This window comes from Carassius auratus, chromosome 19 (genome assembly GCF_003368295.1).
Source record: "Carassius auratus strain Wakin chromosome 19, ASM336829v1, whole genome shotgun sequence".
NCBI classification, from domain to species: Eukaryota; Metazoa; Chordata; class Actinopteri; order Cypriniformes; family Cyprinidae; genus Carassius; species Carassius auratus.
In genome coordinates, this window is record NC_039261.1 from 7,565,539 (window position 1) to 7,585,675 (window position 20,137).

Genomic DNA, 20,137 nt, shown 5'->3' on the forward strand with positions numbered 1-20,137 from the left:
TTAATATTGCATCAGTTTTTATCTGACGTAATCCTGTCAGCAGTGTTGCCTCAAAGTGTGACCTGCATGTTTGCAGTGACTTTTTTTAATCAGAAGTGGCTGAACATCAATTTGTGACATGCAACTGGACATATACCCTCTTCTCCTGCTTCTATGGTGGTCTCAGGGCTGCCATTGCAGATAAGTGGAAGAGTTCCAGAGGGAAGGCTAATACAGCAGTCCCCTCCGTCTGCCCTTGAAGTGTTATGCTTGGTCAGCACTCTCTCCCTGACAGAACACGCTCTTGGGAGTCCAAACACCCACTTCTCCCTGCTCTCGCTCCTCTTGTCCTCTGCCACCAGCAAGAAAGACAAAGATGGAACATGACATAAAAACATACACCTTGTTCCGCAGTGATATACAAACACGCATAGACCTCCCAGGAAATTCACTACTCACTCTGCCCTGCAAAGTGTTTATCAAGCCCCAAGAAAAGTATATGTCTCTGTCACAACGTATCTCTGCACATGGCGGTAGTCTAAGAAATGCTTGCTACTTCATCTTAGCATGACTGGTAGGGTGCCTGTTTCTTCATCACACCACAACCTGAGAAACAGACCCCTCTGTGTGCTTGTTCTCTGAGAGGAAATCCATCCTCCGCACTTAACTTCAAGTTTACGTCAACATGCATCTTGTCCGTCTAGTGTGCGAGTACCCGCTGTGTGATGTATGGCACAAGTCTGCAATTTACTGTACAACAAAGTCTGCGGGATAAAAGCCTGCCAGTAATGCAAGGGTCAACAACTGGCCCTTCAGCAGAAGAGCATGTTCAAGCAGCCCACTGACGTATTAATAAGTAAAGGGAACAGCCCGCAGTCCTTTAATAACAGCCATCTTTAATCTGTCCCCTGGGCAGCCCACCGCTAGCCCTGCCCACCGAACTCTCCAGCCTCTCTGATGTATTAGATCAGGAGATTGGTTTTTGTTTGTTTGTTTGTTTTCATACAGCTGCCTGTTCTGAAATAAATCATTACTTGTTTATGGAGCTGGCTGGTTTCATTGACATAGGCTGGGTTTGGATGTTGGCTGGCTTGATATGAGACATCAGTTTTTACCTTTAGGGTGCTGGGTAGGGTTGCATTGCAACAAATGTTCACGATGTCTTTGAGACATGAAGTTCACACGTAGTGAACACTAGTTAGGAAAAATTGCATTATTAAATTATGTACAGACTTTGTTACAAACTAAGGCAAAAGTTAGCCCAGGTTGTAAGCTTTCTGTAAAGTACTGTGTTGTCTCATATGATGTGTACCTTTTTTGAACCATTAAGAAGATTTACAGTAAAACAGTGATGGTGTGAAATATTAAAATACAAATAATAAAATTTTATTAATTTTTGTGATTGCAAAGCTGAATTTTCAGAAGCCATTACTCCATTCTTTTGTGTCACATCATCATTCAGAAATCATTCTAATATGCTGATTTGGTGCTCAAGAAACAATTCTTATTATTATCAATGTTGAAAACAGTTGTGCTACTTAATATTATTGTGTTCCAAAGAACAATTTATTTGAATTAGTAAAGATGTGCATTGTTAGAAAAATTACCATGGGTGCAGCAGACGCAATGATATTATGCAGCAAAAGTTCCTTGATTATTATGCTTTATAAGAACTTATAAGCAGCCAATATGTATATAATAGGCATTCTAATAAACAACTGGTTAATAGTGAGAATTGGTCCCTATACTAAAGAGTTACCAATTTAATAAGCCTGCTATTTACTGTTATGTGTGAGGTTTCATCTAAGTATAATTGTGCAATGCAACAATGCGTGAATTGTAGCTTAAAAACCTATAGTTCATGTGTATAATAACTTGTGCACAGCTGGTACAACCAGACACTGATCTATTTTAGCTCTCTTGTCCAGAGTTTGAGCAGTAAGTCATGGTTTCTAACACTGTGTGCTAACCAGGTTTCCAATAGCTGGCGATTTGTCTGTGAACACTGAACATGAAACTTCTATGCGATGTGACACAATCACAACCGATCACTTTCTATATTTTTTGGTGTGTCGAGATCATTCATAAGCCCTGTGTGAGCAGAAATGTGTGTCTCTGTGTGATTGTGTGCGCTTGTGTGCTGATGATGAATGGATCTCAGGTTCAGGTGAGGTGCAAGGCTGCAGGGCCCTGAGCTCAGATATATGGAAGCAGCAGGAATCAATCAGGAATATCAATTTCCAGAGAGCTGTAGCAAAGCCTTGAGTGCATGAAAAAAAAAGATGTCCTCCAAGATTACATCCTGAGAGGGGCTGGAATACAGGCGCAGGACTAGCCTCCTTTTTTCTTCATTTGGCAGAACTTTACACTTTACGCAAATTCTTGGTTTCTTTTTTTCTGCCTCATATTTCAACAGTAAGATGAATATGCTTGTGTGTTTAAGAAGGTATTTCTATAAAAGAGACTTTTACAAATATGCTCATCAGCCTCAGGCACTTTAATTATAACGTTTCATTTACACAATGACAAGAAATGAACACGATAGAAATAAAAATGCACTTCATTTTTTTCCTGCAATTGTATCAAATAAGATAGAATGTATTAGAGTGAAATAAGCCAACTTACTTAAACGTACTAATGTTTGTGCTGTTGTTTTCCCACCAAAACTGTTATTTCCAGGAGAATGATGTCATTCATGAATTGTTAAACGACTTATAAAAGACTAACGGGAAGGAAAGTAAAATTGAGGGCACGGGGTAAAAAAAGAAATGCTAACAAATTAAAACTAAATATTCCCCAAAATACTTTTAGCAGGTTTTTTTTTTCCATGTTATGAGTTTATATGTCAAGAATGGTAATATCTGCATAAAGAAAGCAGTAAAACTATTTATAGTTCAGCCCATTTGTACAATATATGTTTAATTGTTTAATAGTGATATTAATAATACCAACTAATCTAATGTCATTCTTAAAAGGATGAGTTTAATATTTTATCCAATATATTAAGACATATACAATGGGGACATGAAGATTTACGATATAGTTGGAATGACTCTCACCTCTTTTCAGTCTCTTTTGTCTTTTTTATTCCCTTCTCTGTTTCTCAAGGTGATTCATCAGGGACATGCGGTGACCCAGGCACACCATCCCATGGTAACAGAGATGAGAGTGACTTTCGGATACGTAGTAAAGTGCACTTCAGCTGCTTGGTGGGATATGAGCTTTTTGGCTCCGCGGAAAGGATGTGCTTCCCCAACGGCACATGGTCCGGTACTCAGCCCTCCTGCAAACGTAAGCGCCTGCAGCAGCTGATTTGATCCAGCATCTCTAAAACTGCCCAACTCCCACTCTCACATCACATTTCACATATTCTCTTTTACTTGGCTAGGTGAATCCAGAAGCAGGACATCTTCAGCCCTAAGCTACTTAGTCAGGAGTTTGTTTTAACAAGTCATCGACTGATCTAAGGCTTTGTTCACACTGCACACATAAATACGATGTTGTTGTCAAAGCTGATTTTTAGAACTGACTGCATTTAATGAAATCAGTTTGTTCAGATCAAGGGATCTAGATTTTAACTCCTGTTCACCCCCTGCAGGTAGATGCCGTAACTACACCATCTGGTTTCAAACCTCTTTCTGCATTTGATGGCCATTCAAAAGTATCAACTGTATTCCAATGAAATCGATTTACAAGCAGCATTTATTATTTATATATCAAATAATTAATAATATTATATATTTATATATACACACTTTATTTGGAAGTTTGGAATATTTGGATCTGTATAATTTTTTTTATTATATTCTTAAAGCAATTTTTAAGAAATACTTTAATTCAACAAGAATTCATTAAATTGTTCAAATGTATGTGTATTTATTTTTATTTCATGTAGATGATGTTTTTTTTTTTTTTCATCAAATAATATTTTTTAAAGAGAAAAAAAATGATCGCGTCTCTCCAGAATCTTGGTTAGAAAATGTTTTATATAGCGAAGATTTAAGCATAATAAAAACACCAAAATACGTTCTCATCAGCAACTAAGAGTTGGTTTAGAAGTAGAGAATGGAAAACGGAGAATTTTTGTTGGTCCAACAGGGGAACTTATTTCGAACCTTCTAACAAGCATTGCATTATTATTTCTTTAGTAGCACTACTAAGCACTGAACAGAAGACCTTCCTGTTCATTTTAATAATGATCTTGCATCCAACCCTCTGTAAGCAAGTGTTGTCTTTATTATACCATAAAATAGTCCCAAAGTCATTTATCAGCGGCAAACCTTAAAATCAACTGCCTGCTAAGTAATATATCACCGTCCACATTGTAACCAGATGTTTTATTTGGGCCTGCCGTTACAGTTGTACAGTTGTCAGAGTCCCACATCACATAATAAACCCACATTTTCCCAGAGGTTATAAAGTCTACAGCACAAATGAAAGATGACTAGCCACTTCCAGACTCAAGAAGGCAGTGTTTTCTGCCGAAACATGATGCACCATCTTGTTTTCCTGCTCCAAGACCTGACTAATGGTGTTTCTCCCAGGGCTCCCACCTCCCACAGAACATATAGCTGACATGACCTAAGTCATTGTGCGGGAATCATTTTTGAGAGACTGCAATTGGCACCAGGATACGGGAACAGTGACTAATTGAGGGGGAAGGCATTGCGCTATAATCTGTCTCCCATGCTGCAAAATGACAAGCCCTATGGGAATCACAATGGTCAGCCTGTCACTGCAAGACAAAGAGAGTGCTCGGGTTTGCCGTCATGGAGGTGTACCGCAAGCACTGTCTTTTTAACTGCTGCACAGAGAGATGATTCCATCCTGAAAGGAAGTCTGAGTTCTTCCATTGCAGTCAACCAAAAAGCACTTCGGCTTGGTGGATTAATAGGTTTTCAGCCAGTTAATTCACTCAAGCAGCATCTCTGCGGAAATAAAGAGCTTTCTTTTTTTGTCCTTTCATTTCCTCGGTCTCAGTGCCATGCTCCGTGTATGATCTACAGGCCTGTCATATCACATCTTCAAACTTCATCCCCACTCATTTAAGCCTTGCAGACACTAATACCTCATTCTGTTATAGCCACTGTCCCATGTCATAGTCATTACATGGTCAAAGCCGTCTCTCTAATGATATCTGTTCCTTTAGATCATCGCTTTCTTCCCATCAGATAATCTTAAAATACATCAAATACAGTTTAAGGGAAACTACTTAAAACTTTAAATATATAGTTTTACAGATAACGGACTACTTCTGGAAAATAGTAATCCAGTTCAATTACTAAAGTGCTTCATGGCAAAGTATTTGTATTGCTAATTAAAAAGCACAAAGTCTCATATAGTGAGACCTTTGACTGATCAGCATATGGTCTTGTCCACACTGCCAATTATTCTTGCCAAGAACCACCTACTTAGACAGTTTTGTGAGCAATATGCATCGGATGGTCAGAGAGCAGACTGTGTGACATCTGAGACTAAGGAACATGACACAGATTCAAGGCTGGACAAGTGATCATATATGTGATCATTTTAAATCGCCAAAGTCATTTAAGTAGAACCATGATTTGTGGAAGTGAATGTGACAGTGCATATACACTACTGTTCAAATATTTGGGATCGGTAACATTTGTTCACCAAGGCTGCATTTATTTGATCAATACAGTAAAAATTTTAAAATATTTGTACAATTTAAAATAGTTTTTAATTGCAAAATATTTTAAAAATCTAATTTATTCATGTGATGGCAAAGCTGAATTTTCAGCATTCGTAACTTCAGTCTTGATCAGAAATGATTATGACATATTTATTTCCAGTTTTGGTCCCTTGTTGAATAAAAATCTTACTGACCTCAAACTGGAGTATGTATCTCCCGATTCTGTCAGATGTGTAACATTTTGACAATGACTAGTTCTTTATTGAATACTTTCTTAAAAACAAGGTTTTATGACAGCCATCACTTTAAATGAAGATATCTCATAAAAACATATTATCATCTGAAATCCAAGACTCTCCTTTTTCCTTTTGCACTTAAACATTTTGGTGTTTCTGGGTCAAAGTGACTAAAAATGATGACAAAAGATTCATTGAAGAACACTAATTTTTGTTTTTAAAACACTACAGCGGTGCAGTGTGGTAACCCTGGGACTCCCAGTAACGGACGGGTATATCGACTGGATGGCACCACCTTCTCACATTCGGTCATCTATTCCTGTATGGATGGCTACCTGCTAAGTGGCTCCACCACACGACAATGCCAAGCTAACGGCACCTGGTCTGGCACTGCACCCAACTGCACCTGTAAGTGTGAAACAAGTGAGATACGGCAGGGGATTTGTTGAACTTAAAATTGAGATGAAGGCTTATTTGTTTTTTAATAAACCAAAATGGCCTCGGTAGTGCTTCATTATAGGTTGTAATGAGGTGATGTGAAGGATGTGCTTGAGGGATTCATTTGTGTAAAGCTGTACTAAAAATGAATTGTCATGCTAACAGACCTTGACTGATAGAGAGAAGTCCTCTTGCTGAGAGTTCAGGGGACCCAATTTATGAAAGTTTAATTCAGGCATCACCATGAGAGTAACTGGTGTTCCTTTGAACACAGAAGGTTAGAACGTTTTCAGTGCATTTTCTAGAAGAACTGGGTTAGAATTAGTGGGATTGCTCCAAGATGCTCTTTTATCAAAGGGAAGAAGATGTGAAGGTCAGGATAGTTCCACTTGTGCTCTGTTAGATACATAAATCCATATTTCATACCATGTCCACAATAAGATCTGTATATTTTGCAACTTATAATCATACAAACTTCCAAATTCTGCTTTTTTGTAACCTTAAAATGTACTGACAGCCACCATAATAAAACAGATGGTAAAATAGTAAACCACATAATGAATCAGTGTTCTTCATAAATGGCCTGTTCATAACGATTTATGATTTTTAACTGTATATGGTGAGAAACTTGCCAATTCGCATGTTTTACTGTAGCATTTTACCATTTTTATGTAAAAATTACTAACTTATACATTCTTATACTAATTTATACTTTATCAGTCTGGTCCATGAATCTATAATGATCCATAGGTCTTTAATGTGTGTCTTGGTAATCTTTTATTTAAAACCATCAGTGTCTCTTAGGTCAAATGGACTTGATGTTGTTAACCAGTAGCCAAATAGCCATTTGTTCCAGAATAGTTTTTTTGGTCACGGTTAGAATATATATTATGATTTTTATCATTTGAATCCATTTCAGTTCAGTTTTATGAGTGATGGAACACTCACATATGTAGTTGATTAAAAACTCTCGCAGTACTAGTTGTATGATTAATGATGAAAAATCACACAACACAATAAAAGAGCTTAGTCTAGGTAAGTTGGCATTATCATCCATAATCACACCCCTTAATGCTCTGAAACGTTCACCCTTAAACATGGGTGTATTCCTTGCATACTGTTTACTGGAATTATATGGGCAGTGCACCAAACCAGCTCTGATTGATGCAACGCTACATGTGTTTATTGAGTGGGGCAAAAGTGGTGATACATGGCTGTGTCCAAGGGAGGAGTCACATTAGCATTTAGCGTTAGCTATTTCTCACCATCAGCTGACATGTTTATGCACAAGGCCGCTGATGGATTTTACAAAACATCATTTTCTGTCCTTTTCCAAAAGACACAAAACGTATGGCAACTCAAGGGTGACAAATAAGTAATGGTCCACCATAAATCAATAGAGGAAATTAGGATGTTGCATTTGGGAAATAATTAAATAAATGCACTGAGGTTTTGTCAGCCACAGCTGAGTGCAAAACTACAAATTTGTTTCATCTGTATTCCAGCGGCGCTGTACTCTTTCTCATATCATTCCAATCCGACCTCCTCTTATTTATCTATTGGAAGGAATGATAATGCTAAAAGATCTGTAGAATTGATTCAAAGTTGCACTTTGTGGACGCCAGTGGGATGGGAGCCGTGCTTGGGTGCTATTGATTTCTTTACATAATAGCAAGATCTATCATTTCAAATAAAAAGCCAGGGGTCCTAAAGATTGCTGTAGTGTAAATGAGTTGTTAAAGATGATTTGTGAATGTGGCTCCCAAAGGTTTGTTTCGATAGCTTCAATCACATTGCCACAAAAAGCTATGATTGCCATCTGATGAGTTGTATTAAATATTGAATAAAGATCTACACTGCTGTTGTTTAGCAGATTGTAAATTGCCCAGACTATTAGCGCATTGTACTCAACATTGTAGTTCATTTTGGCCTATAAACATCATAGATGTGATCTTTACTTTCCAGTGATCAACTGCGGAGAGCCAGGAGTGCCAGCCAATGGGCTGAGATATGGTGAGGACTTTACCATCGGACAAAACATCACTTTCGTGTGCCAGCCTGGCTATGCAATGGAAACTGAGAGTTTCTCCACCATCACTTGTACCAGAAATGGTACCTGGAATGCCCCTGTGCCTTTCTGTAAAGGTAAAACTTGAATTTAAACATTAAAAGTAAAAGGTATAATAAATTGATGGCAAGGTTCCATTTGTTTACATTAGTTAGTATCATGAAATAACAATGGACAATTTTACTGACATGATTTGCAACATTTTTTACTTAAAAGCCTATAGTTGTCAAACATAATATACTTAAGTATTTCCTCTGGTGTTTGTGCTGTAATTATGATAGTTTAAAATATTATGTTCATAACAGAAACTGGGAGTGATGACATATTAAACATAATTAACCATCATTCATTTTGTGATCCCAGATGATACAAGGTTCTCCGTGATTTTCAATAAAAAGAGTTTTGGCGGAGAACACATGAATGTGATTTCAGTCCATAACTAGATTTGTTTTGTGTGTCTGTGGGTGTGTTCAGCATTTCAATTTAGTTTCATTCGTTTTTTCCAGAGGCCCACCAGTGGACCCCAGCCCCCCTGGTTGAGAACTACTTGTTATTTAGTTAACATTTTAAACTGAATAAATGAACATTTGTTAATGGACTTTGACCAAATGTGGATTAACAACGAACAATGATATATATATATTATCAAATTAACATTTACAGAATTTATTAATTTAGGATAATGATATTTAATGCATCAATTAATATGACAGATTGAACCTTATTATAAGTGTTATTTAATTTCCCACTACTCCCACAGGCTTCATCATCCCAAGATTAACACTTTAATATTTTCTCTGCCTAGTAAAGTCAAAGAGCTTTATTGTTCAGAAGGCAAAGCTTAAGATTTTTCACTCACTGATAAATCTGCACATCTGGCCTCAACCGCCCCGAGCGTTAGATGCACAGATGCTTCATCCAGAGTGAGCTGAGATCTTCCAGCTTTGTGTCTTCGCCCAATGCGATGGATGTCTTGTTGAAATGTAGAACTAAAGAGTGTTTATCCACCCTTGTAGGTCATCTTTTCTTGTGCGATTGCACTACAATGAATGGTAAACATTCTTGTTTTATCAACCAATCACGCTGTTTGACAAATGACAGTCATACGATGGGTACATAAACACACTTGTATACTGAGCGTTCACCCCTTAAGGGCTATGTTGTCCCCATTATTATAATCAGCTTTGACCTATGAGCCCTTGCATTTCTCGGAATTAATTTCGCAAATGACTCCTGTCATCTTCCCACCTCCAGGAGATGAACTGGTATAGAATATATAAAGTGATATGAAATTGAATTGCAGGTTTGGACGATGCATTTGTGATCCTTAGCGGAATGCCATTTTGCTAAGCTCATTTAGATAGACACAGTTGTCTCATTTATTCCTGAAGGCAGCGGCCTCCTCCTGTCTCTTAAAGGACATGTTGTGCATACATATCTGAAGAGCCTTGAACTCCATATCCTCGGTCTGAACTGATATTCTGCCTCACAGATCCATTAATATGCATGTTAATGTGAGTCGACTCAAAAAAGAACCACTCCCACCTCTGTCAAAAGCTTCAGGTGTGTGGAGCATCCTGACATTGAGTGTGTGTGTGTCCCTTCTGTCTCTTTCCTGCAGTTCTAGATGCTTTACATGAAATATTCATTAGCTTAGGAGCTCCAATCTGGTCCAGGTCTCTTTAAAGGATGCCAGCACTGATTCTGATTAATAATACAACAATGGGCTTTGTTAGAAGTTTATTGGTTCTATCAACATGAGTGAAGCAAAGGCAACATGATCAGCTCATAAAGAAGCAGTTGAAGCATAGTAATAACTGTCTGGCTAGAACTTTACCATGATATAAAAATAGTGTGTGTGTGTGTGTGTGTGTGTGTGAGCATCATATTGGGGTGTTGCACCATAGAAGGGGCATGTGTCATCATGAGTGCCCGTTTGAGCAAGGCATTGGCTTCCTGTCTGGTAGAGTGTGATTGATTTTTAAGGGCTCATGTGGTACCTGAGGACTGATAACCGGGAAAGAGGACTTACCTCACAGAGTTGTGCTGGCAGTTATTGGAAAAGACAGATAAAGCATTCAGTGACTTGAGTGGTGTTAGCAGAAGCAATTAATCTCTCTACCTAATTGAAACTGCTAGTCCTGTTATAGTTATTGCTACACTTAACGCTACTTTTTTACATGTTGTCTTATATATTGATAATATTTTAACAGCTTATTTACTAAGATTATTCATAATAAATGTGTATGTTTTACAGATGGCAATGTTCTTGTGTCTGACATCTAAAATGTAACATCATTTAGACTGTTTCATAAAGAAGATTGGAAGTCTGTAACCATGTTATACGAGCTGTTGTATTCAAACAAAACATTTTCTTTAATTTATTGGAAATGAAGTTAACTATAAACCACATTTGATTCCAAACTAACTACCTCCTATGGAGAGTTATGTTTATTTAATGTTTATTGTTAGAAATAAATCACATCAAATAGCGGTTTAAACTGTATTTATTTCTCGAATTTTGCTAACAACTTTGCATAAATTGCAAGCCACATAGAAAATGAATAGAAAATTAGGCAGCTCATTTTTTATTTACTTTTCCCTCCTGAGGCTAACAATCACCAGTTTCCGAAGGATAAGCACCTCCTTTCACGGATCATTTGTTTAAAAGCAAAAAAGCCCTGGAATTAGTATTATTTTAAAGGTGACATATCATAAAAATCTGACTTTTCCAGGTCATAATCAGCTGTTTACATTCACAGACGTAATAGACTGTTTTTGTAACTCGTGTATGTTTTTAATGTAAACTTGTGTGTGAATGATAACTGAAGTTTAGTACTCGCATGCCGTGACAGCTGCTTTCTGTATTTGTGCACTCAGAAAACCGTATATCAGAAGTTTAGGTGACGTGACATACAGCCAAGTATGGTGACCCATACTCAGAATTTGTGCTCTGCATTTAACCCATCCAAAGTGCACACACACAGCAGGGAACACACACCCGGAGCAGTGGGCAACCATTTTTTATGCTGTGGCGCCTGTGGAGCAGTTGGGAGTTCAGTGCCTTGCTCAAGGGCACCTCAGTCATGGTATTGCCGGCCTGAGTACCCACAACCCTAGGATTAGAAGTCAAACTATAGGGCCATGACTTCCCCTAAACTAATATGGTTTAAAATGCATGATTTCAGCACGATAAACATGATAATCAGAACCAAAACAGATGTTTTTTTAGCAGGTACGAGCTTTAATGGCATAGCTCTATTCTGGAAAAGGGGGTGGGGAGCAGCAGCTCATTTGCATTTAAAGATACAGGCATGAAAAACAGCGTGTTTCTTCTTCCACTCAAAATAGGTATTTTCAAAATGTAATAATAAATGATCTGTGGGGTATTTTGAGCTGAAACTTCACAGACAAATTCTGAAGACACCAGATACTTATGGCACTTTTCTACTGTGTGGTACGACTCAGCTCATCTCGGTTTGTGTTTCCACTGCTGTTTAGTACCCCTTTAAGTGGGCGGGAATATACACTTGTATCAGCCAAGAACTGAGTGACCTAATGAAAAACTTTTTTCGTTCTGCGTCGCCCCATCAAGCTCTTACTGGATCCTCTCCTCGGCTAGAGAGGAGTATCTGTACTTCCTCAACAGACCACAAAACCATTTTTTGATTGTTTTAAAAAAGTGCACTCGTTCAAAGCAGTTGCATTCGTTTAAAAAAAAAAGTTGCATCCGTTCATATGCTGGCTGTGCTAATTTAAATGTAGCAGGTCTGGTGTCTCGTTTTGCAAGTTCAATGATTCAGGTAGTGACGATTCTCTCCTGCCAATCAGTGATCAGCAGGGTTTACAAGTCACATTATGGTAATGGTAATGGTATGGCTTGCTTGGAACCTCAGCCGAGGTGGTACTGAAAAAGTACCCAGCACATTGTACCCAGTGGAAAACCCCCCAAAAGTGAGCTGTACCATGCAGTGGAAAAGCTCCATTATATTACATATTGTAAAAAGGGGCACAATAGGTCTCCTTTAAGGGTGTTTAGGAGTTTTTACTAGAAACCAAGACAAATGTACTATTATATTGGTTACATTCTAATTGTATTGGACACGTCATTCCTAAGTATGAGCTTGACTCTCCTCTGTTTAACTTCTTCCTTTAGTCGTTACCTGCACAGCTCCTCCACCGATCTCAAACGGCCTCCTGGAGGGACATGACTTTGAGTGGGGCACCAGCGTGAGTTACAGCTGCTCCCCAGGATATGAGCTCTCTTTCCCTGCCATTCTCACCTGTGTGGGCAACGGGACATGGAGTGGTGAGATGCCCCAGTGCTTGCGTGAGTACTGTACTACTCTATTAATATTAATCAAACTGACTGCTTCATCCCTGCGGGTGTTTGCAACTGAAATTTCCCAAAAAAAGCAGCAGAAAGTTCACACCTTGTCTTATGTCTGCAACTTCTCTACTTGCTGTTGGCGAGGAAGTCATGATCAGACATTGATTGATTTGATCATCACTGAATGTGAACATATAGTTCTTGATATCAATTAGATCTGCTAGATTAGGTAGTAATATTTGTTTAGGACACCAGACAAGGTGGGGATATCGGTCTGTTTCAGCACAATGCTGTATGATGTCTAAGATGAAGAACCTCCAGATGTGATGTGAGAATTGAAAGTTTAAAAAACCTAGTTATCGCAAGGGTCCCCTTGTTTTAAGCCCTCACATGAAACAAAAGCAGGCAATGAAAAAAAAATATTTTGCTTGAAAAAGAAAGCATACTTCTGACTTAGTCGGGGGTTCTGATTTTTTTCATTCTCTTTCTTTTCCACTTTTATTTTATATCTTGACAGCATATCTATAATTCATCAAGAAAAGTCAAGTTTGTAGTGCTAGATCTCAGGCACAGTAGTCTGACCAGCATATTTATGATGGATCAGTCAGCTGGTGACGTCAACCATGTGATTGATTTTCCCTCCAGAGACCTATTGTTTGCCTGACAGGGGCAGGGCAATGTGTAATGTTTACCACAGGGCCTGGGACTTCTCCCATTATCATATGGCTATGTTCTGAATAGCATAATCACATACTATTCTTACTATTCCTGCAATATTTAATAGGTCAAATTTGTGGTCAGTATGCTTTTTTCTTTTAAAGAAGTGAATACTTTTATTCAGCAAGGATGCATTAAACTGATCAAAAGTGACATTTAGGACTTGCAAATGCTTAGATACAGTTATCAACAGAGATATTAAGAAACGTTTCTTAAACACCAAATCAGCATACGAGAATGATTTCTGAAGGGTCATGTGACACTGAAGACACTGTGACACTTATTCCTGATCACAGGAATAAATTAGATTTTAAAATATATTAAAACAGAAAAACGTTATTTTAAACTGTCTGTAATAATATTTCACAATATTATGTTTTTGACGGTATTACTCATCATGTGGCCTTGGTGAAAATAAGAGCTTCGTAAAATACTGGATAACCAGCTACAGTTGCCAAAATGTGCAGTATACATACATCAGAGCACACAGCGTGATGATGCATCCCACAATGCAATCTGCATGTTTTGACCTTCCTTTTCGAGTGTGATGAATGAACCATAGACAGTGTATATTTCAGATTTGTTAATAAATAAGCTTGTTGGATATTCCTCACATTACTGTATTCACAATTTCAATATTTGCCAAAAAAAATTCTCCCTTTCTGAGAAGTGTTTAATATTAAGGGTATTAAGGGTTTTATAATGACAAAGCTTTCAGCATCCTTCATGACTAACCATTTGAGAATGATTTAGCTGAAAGTATTTCTTTGTGATCTCTGCGATTATAGCGAAATTCTGTGGAGATCCCGGAACCCCTGCCTTTGGCTCGAGGGAAGGCCGCAGTTTCATCTACCAGTCCGAGGTGTCATTTAGCTGCGTGGCTCCCTTCATTCCAGTAGGCAGTACTACACGCATTTGCCAGGCTGATGGCACCTGGAGTGGATCCCAGCCTCGCTGTATAGGTAAATCAATTATGCTGACACAGTGTGCATGTTTAAACCATATGTTAAATTCCCAGTGAAACAGACTGCCATTATAATTGTTAGAAGTATGTATATCAAAACCTCATGACCAAATAATCAGCCAACTGAAGCCGACCGCTGCGTCCAGCTTTGCTAAACGAGAAGCAATTATGCTCACTTAAGTCATTCGTCACTTTATGGTTTCATGGTTCAGTCCAGCAGAAGCTAGGTGGTTAGAATTTCAAGTTTTGCCTCAAATAATGCTTTCCAGTAGTTTTATGATTACCGGCCACAACAACAAGACCTTTTGGTATTATTTGTCGCCCAGTGCACAAACAAGTTCAAAAGTATTTAGCAACAACATCTCCAAAGAAATCGATGCCCTCCCACAGCTCTAGCAGCCCAGGCCAGTGCTGCTCCAATCAGGCCTGACGTTGTATTGACACAATTATGGTGAGAAAGAACAAAGCCACTCCTTTAAGTGACCACAGAACAAGAGTCGGAACAGTTGGCAGATGAGCAGACAAGTATGAAGTGTGGAACTAAGGCCAGGGAAAATGAAATGAGAAACTTCAACTCGACGAGCTCACTTCTTGACGGCTGGCAGTGGCAGCTGTTGTGAAGTTATTGTCTTCTGCTTCTCGGCTCGGTTCCCATGACCTCCTCAAACACAGGTGCACTGAGCCATGCACCTGGCTGAAGTTCTATAATTCACCAATCAAATTATTCATCGGCTATACTTTACAATTCAGCTTCAGTTCATCATCACTAGTTAATGCATTAGGAATCGTGAACTCACAGTGAAAAATACTTTTATAGCATTCATTAATATTGGTTCATGTTCATTTCTACATTGTACAAATACATTTTAGCTTATCAAGTTATATAAATGAACATTCATATATTCTGAAAAGGCATGAATTAACAATGAACAACAGTATATTCAAATTAGCATCTACCTAGATTAATAAATTAATTTTAGAGTTATTAAAGAGTTAATGCATTAGGTATAATGAACTTACAATGTTAACTAAGTGAAGTGTGAAGTGTTACAAATTCAGCATTTTTAAGTCACTGCTCTTTTTAGTTTAATTTAAATGCTGTTATTTATTACTTTTTTACAACCTACTGTAAGTATTTTTTATTGCTGCATGAAGTATATTGTATAAGGTACACAGTGTTTACATCTTTGTACTGTTTGCATAATATACATTCTCTGATTTGCAGGATTATACATGACTGTCTGATGTTCTGAAGATATAATTGGCAATGCTATTTTGTTAACTATTTTCTTTTTCTGACTTTTAGTCAGTTACTATTTAATCACTATTTTTTTAATTATAGAGAGCTTTTTTTCTGGTAGCATGACTTAGTTAAACTATGTGATATCATGAGTTTGTAACTTAAGCTTCAAGTTTTGAGTCTTTGTTCCTTCCGGGGTTTATTTAGCATTTTACCCCAACAGATTTTCCCCTTGTTACTTTCACCCCAGGTTCCCTTACTGGAGGGAATTAAGGCACTGATCTCTGTAAAGCTGCTTTAGGGTACTTTTGATTCACAAAGAGACCATAGAGACTGATGTGAACTGAATCAAAGTTATTATTCAGAAAGAATTATTTCTTTCTTTTAAAATAGAAATACTGTTAGAACTAATTCACAGAACTCTATATTTATTTATGCATATATACATACCTTAGTTCTTTCACTGTTCCTTCTCGGTGTATGAACTGGCCTTACGACTCTATTATTTTCATCCATTTCTCCATGTCTCATTAACAAAGCCTCTTCTCACTGTCCCCCTAAGTACAGTGTTTATCTGATTAAACCCCTCAGTTTATATATCCATGAGGGAGTCCTTCTCCTAACGTCAATAAATACATTGATAATTGTTTTTAACTGAGCAAGTAATTGAATAAATGGTCCCAACTCTGTGAGGCCATTATTGAGGAGCCGTGAACAGCCAGCGGGAGATTTGGATGAGTACTGATTGGCATTTTTAAGCAATTAATGTGTTGTGCCAACAGAAGATGTCAGCCATGGCCCCAAAGCAGGTGTACAGTAATCATTTAGCTCTTTCAATTGAGTATTATTATGGCCTCATATTGCACCCTCAAAGACAACATAAAAAAAAGAATTATAGGGTGTTTGCGGGTGGAAATTAAGTGCTGTAAAAGGAAAATACTTATTTACACATAATTCTTATAGAATGAATCTTGTTTGCTGTTCTCTCTGACTAAGGTAAATCCTATGTAGTCTTGTTTCAGTGGCACAGGTGCAAATAATCAAATTCAACTAACCTTAAAATTGTGCATTGTTAGATATAGCAAAATCATTGATTTTTAAAAGTTACCTTTTGTTGTTGACATAAAAAATAAAACAATGTGTGTTCAGTTGCAGATTGATCTGTCAGTTGGTAGAAGCTGAACCTCATCCTCGAAAACTTTGAACTAAACTATGCTGGGTACAAGAAATATGAACTAGAAACATGAAATATTATACTATATATTGTTTTTAATCTGTGTATAAATATTTGTTTTTAGAAAAGTGTATCTTCTGGTGGTGACAAATACTTGTAAAAAATAAAAATAAAAAGTCCACGAATCAGATGTTCTAGTATCTACTTGATGCTATTTGACCTACTAGTGGACTCTTCCTTCAAATTCAAAGCAACACGAACAGTCTGCAACTTTTTTCACAATATGGCAATGCAATCATATATTTTCTGTGTGCTGACTCTAAAGCTCCACGCTTAAAACCGGTACGGAGAAGGGGTTGGTTGTGTAAGCCTTGCAGGTTGTCCTGTCATTTGCACGCCTGCATTGAATCAAGGGTCTCTGCGTCAGCTCAAAAATGTGCTCTACATCCCAATTACAGAGTAGCACAGCTGTGTCGTCGCAGATGCACTACTGCAGCAAGACTGCCCCCTGCTGCGTCTCCATCAGCCCACCATAAAAAAACAACAACTGTTACGACACTGCTGCAGCACTTACATAAACACACAGGCCCCATAACCATCACTATAAGCCGAGACTTAGCGCTGCTTTGAGAGATGTGTTTGGGATCCTGAAGGGAGATGTGGCACGTATTTATGCTGTTATGCTCTTATGGTGGGGAAAAAGAAACTGCCTTAGATGTGAAAGATCAGAAGATACTGAAAAGAAGAATGTGATTGAATACTCATTTGTTTTGTCTTTCTTCTTCCTTTCTTTTCTCAGAGCCAACTCGTACCACCTGTGAGAATCTTGCGACGCCCCGTTATGGCTCTCTTAACAGGACTTTTGGATTTAAGGTAGCAGGATGACTACATTTATAAATAAAAACATGTGGAGTTCATGTCAGCCTAAGTGCTGCTCTCAAAGCCTAAAATTAGAAGAAATAAGCACTAATATGAACTAATCTGAAATGAATTATTAAATATTAAAAGTATTATAAATTTTTTAAACTTGCACTTCTAAATTATACATATATTTTTATTTTATACTCATATATATATATATATATATTATATACTCATGAGTCATGCACATAAATTATATTATACTATTGGACCCTTTTTGCACTTTTACTGTTCTGAAAGCAACCCACCATTGTCCACAACACATTTTCCAGATGTTTGGGATATACTGTAAAAGAATTCATGTAAAATGTCTTTGCCAAAAAGCTAGAAAAATAGTTTTATCGCTTATAAAAAATTATAAAAGTGCCTAAAGAGTTAAATAAAGATTGTTAATTTATGACTTTTCCAGGTCTAGAAATCACACTTTTATAATGCTTCAAAGAAAAACAATTATTGAGGAGATGGATTCAAATAAGAAATAGTTTTGGCTTATTTTAATGCTTGTTTTGTCTTTATTTAAAACAATTTTAAGTCATATTGGCCCCGACCACCTAGTTGAGAATCAGTGCTTTTTATAGGAAAGTTAATCAAAAATTAAACATTTTGTTATCAGATAGTATCCCTTATGTCATTCAAACCTGAATTTACATGGAATATATAGCATGGCTTGTATGGATTTCTTTCCCCTCACATTTTTTACAGTCGCAAACCACCACAAGATAGAAATCAATACAGCAGTTGGAATAACAATTTAATTTTTGGGTGAGCTGTTTCTTTAGTTAAAATGAATGGTTAAAAAGAACAAATTTGCCTTTAAATAAAGATCACATCTTTTCTCATTCTTTCATGAGAGCGACTTTAATGATTTTAAAAGAATGATTCTTGGCTTTTCTCAAACACACTTCAGACGAACTACTTGGTGTAGGCCCTCCATTCCCTCCCATCCACTACAAAATATTATTAAGACCTCTCAAGACTTTTCCCACTTGAGGAGCGGCGAAATATATGCATGGATATAATAACCACCACAGAACCACTCGAAAAGAGCAAAAGAAAATCAACTTCTCAGTAGTGCAAATGAATCTAATTATGTTTTGTCAGGGGAGCAGGACAGAGGGGTGAACTGAGGGAGATGTGAGGAGAGAAAAACAGAAACTCTGAGTCTGCTGAGGAAGAGCATTTATCACCAAGATGTGCTGGCAATAATAATTCAAGTCATTAAAGTGTCAGAGGTCAAGCTAAATATCATCCTTTTTTAGATTCGTAAATCATTTGTCTGTCTTCGACAAAAAGGAGCCAGTCAGGCTCTTTTGCTTTCTGGGACTTAATGATATTGGAGTCAGTGAGAGGAGATATCGCGCACCCTAGATAAGCGCCAGTGTCTATGGCTCGTCAACCGTGTTCACAGTGAGCAGGGACATGTTAATCAATTAATGTGCTAAGCCCACATGCCACTCGTTAATATTTTACTTCCCTCATATGTATTCTAAAGCACCGCGCACACTTATAGGCATATATGCAACACTTTTTTTTGTCCCATGACCTTGCTGATTATAGCATACGTTAGCCACATTCACATGAGGAGCACTATCATATATTATGGAAATAAGTGCCACTCTACATCACTAGTGGTCCGGAAAGAAGGTCACAATGGCTTCCTAAGTGCATGTTCTGGTGATTACATTAGCTGTAGGTAAAGTAGGTAAGTACCATATATGAGAATATCCACCCGACACTAGCGCACATCCATCCGAGCTTTTAAGAGAGCGAGTCTGGGAAGCAGATGGTGTACGACGATGCAGAAGGAACCTGAAAGGTGTGAAATTCGGAGCGACACCTTTGTAGTCGCGGTCTTTTGTAGCATCTGGCTTCAGGAGTGAAACTCTGTCATTCAAATACTGGAAGTATTAGGTGTTTAATATTGTGTTTAATCTGCTGCCAAATGGGAGCATGGTGTCTGATGGGATGTGTGTGTGTGTGTTATGTGTAGGTTGGAAGTATGGTGTCTTTCCAGTGTCAGCCTGGTCACCTGCTGCAGGGCTCCACCACACGACTCTGTCAGGCCGACCTAACTTGGAGCGGGACCCAGCCGGAGTGCATCCGTAAGTGTTCTCCATTACACATCCATGGGAATCTGTTAAATTACCAGTTTATATTTGTGAGTAAAGTTTCTTATTTATAAAGGTCAATCCTGAATGTATTTGTACAATGAAGCTACAGAGAAATGGGTCAACAAGTGTTGTAGTCAGGGCTTAATTTTGGGATTGTAGTCAGGGCTTAATCCGGATCCGGCAACTCCCAAATCCAATCAGGCACTTCATTTGGCGGACCGCCCTCCTCCTTTTTATGCCGCTCGGGCCGGCCTCGGGCAAATTTTCACATCATAGTTCAGACATGGGTCGGGTCTATTTAAGGCT

At 37.9% G+C, this 20,137-nt stretch overlaps 1 protein-coding gene across 6 annotated transcripts in view; it reads left to right on the forward strand.

Moving 5' to 3' along the window:
- The window catches only part of csmd3b (CUB and Sushi multiple domains 3b), a 373,951-nt gene that overhangs the window by 340,475 nt on the left and 13,339 nt on the right, over positions 1-20,137 (forward strand). For all 6 annotated transcript variants that reach the window (XM_026288598.1, XM_026288599.1, XM_026288600.1 and 3 more), the window contains 7 exons: positions 3,088-3,270; positions 6,100-6,276; positions 8,272-8,451; positions 12,531-12,704; positions 14,210-14,383; positions 17,599-17,672; positions 19,711-19,822. In XM_026288598.1, the coding sequence (XP_026144383.1) occupies positions 3,088-3,270; positions 6,100-6,276; positions 8,272-8,451; positions 12,531-12,704; positions 14,210-14,383; positions 17,599-17,672; positions 19,711-19,822 (1,074 nt within the window). The remainder of the gene's footprint in view (positions 1-3,087; positions 3,271-6,099; positions 6,277-8,271; positions 8,452-12,530; positions 12,705-14,209; positions 14,384-17,598; positions 17,673-19,710; positions 19,823-20,137) is intronic.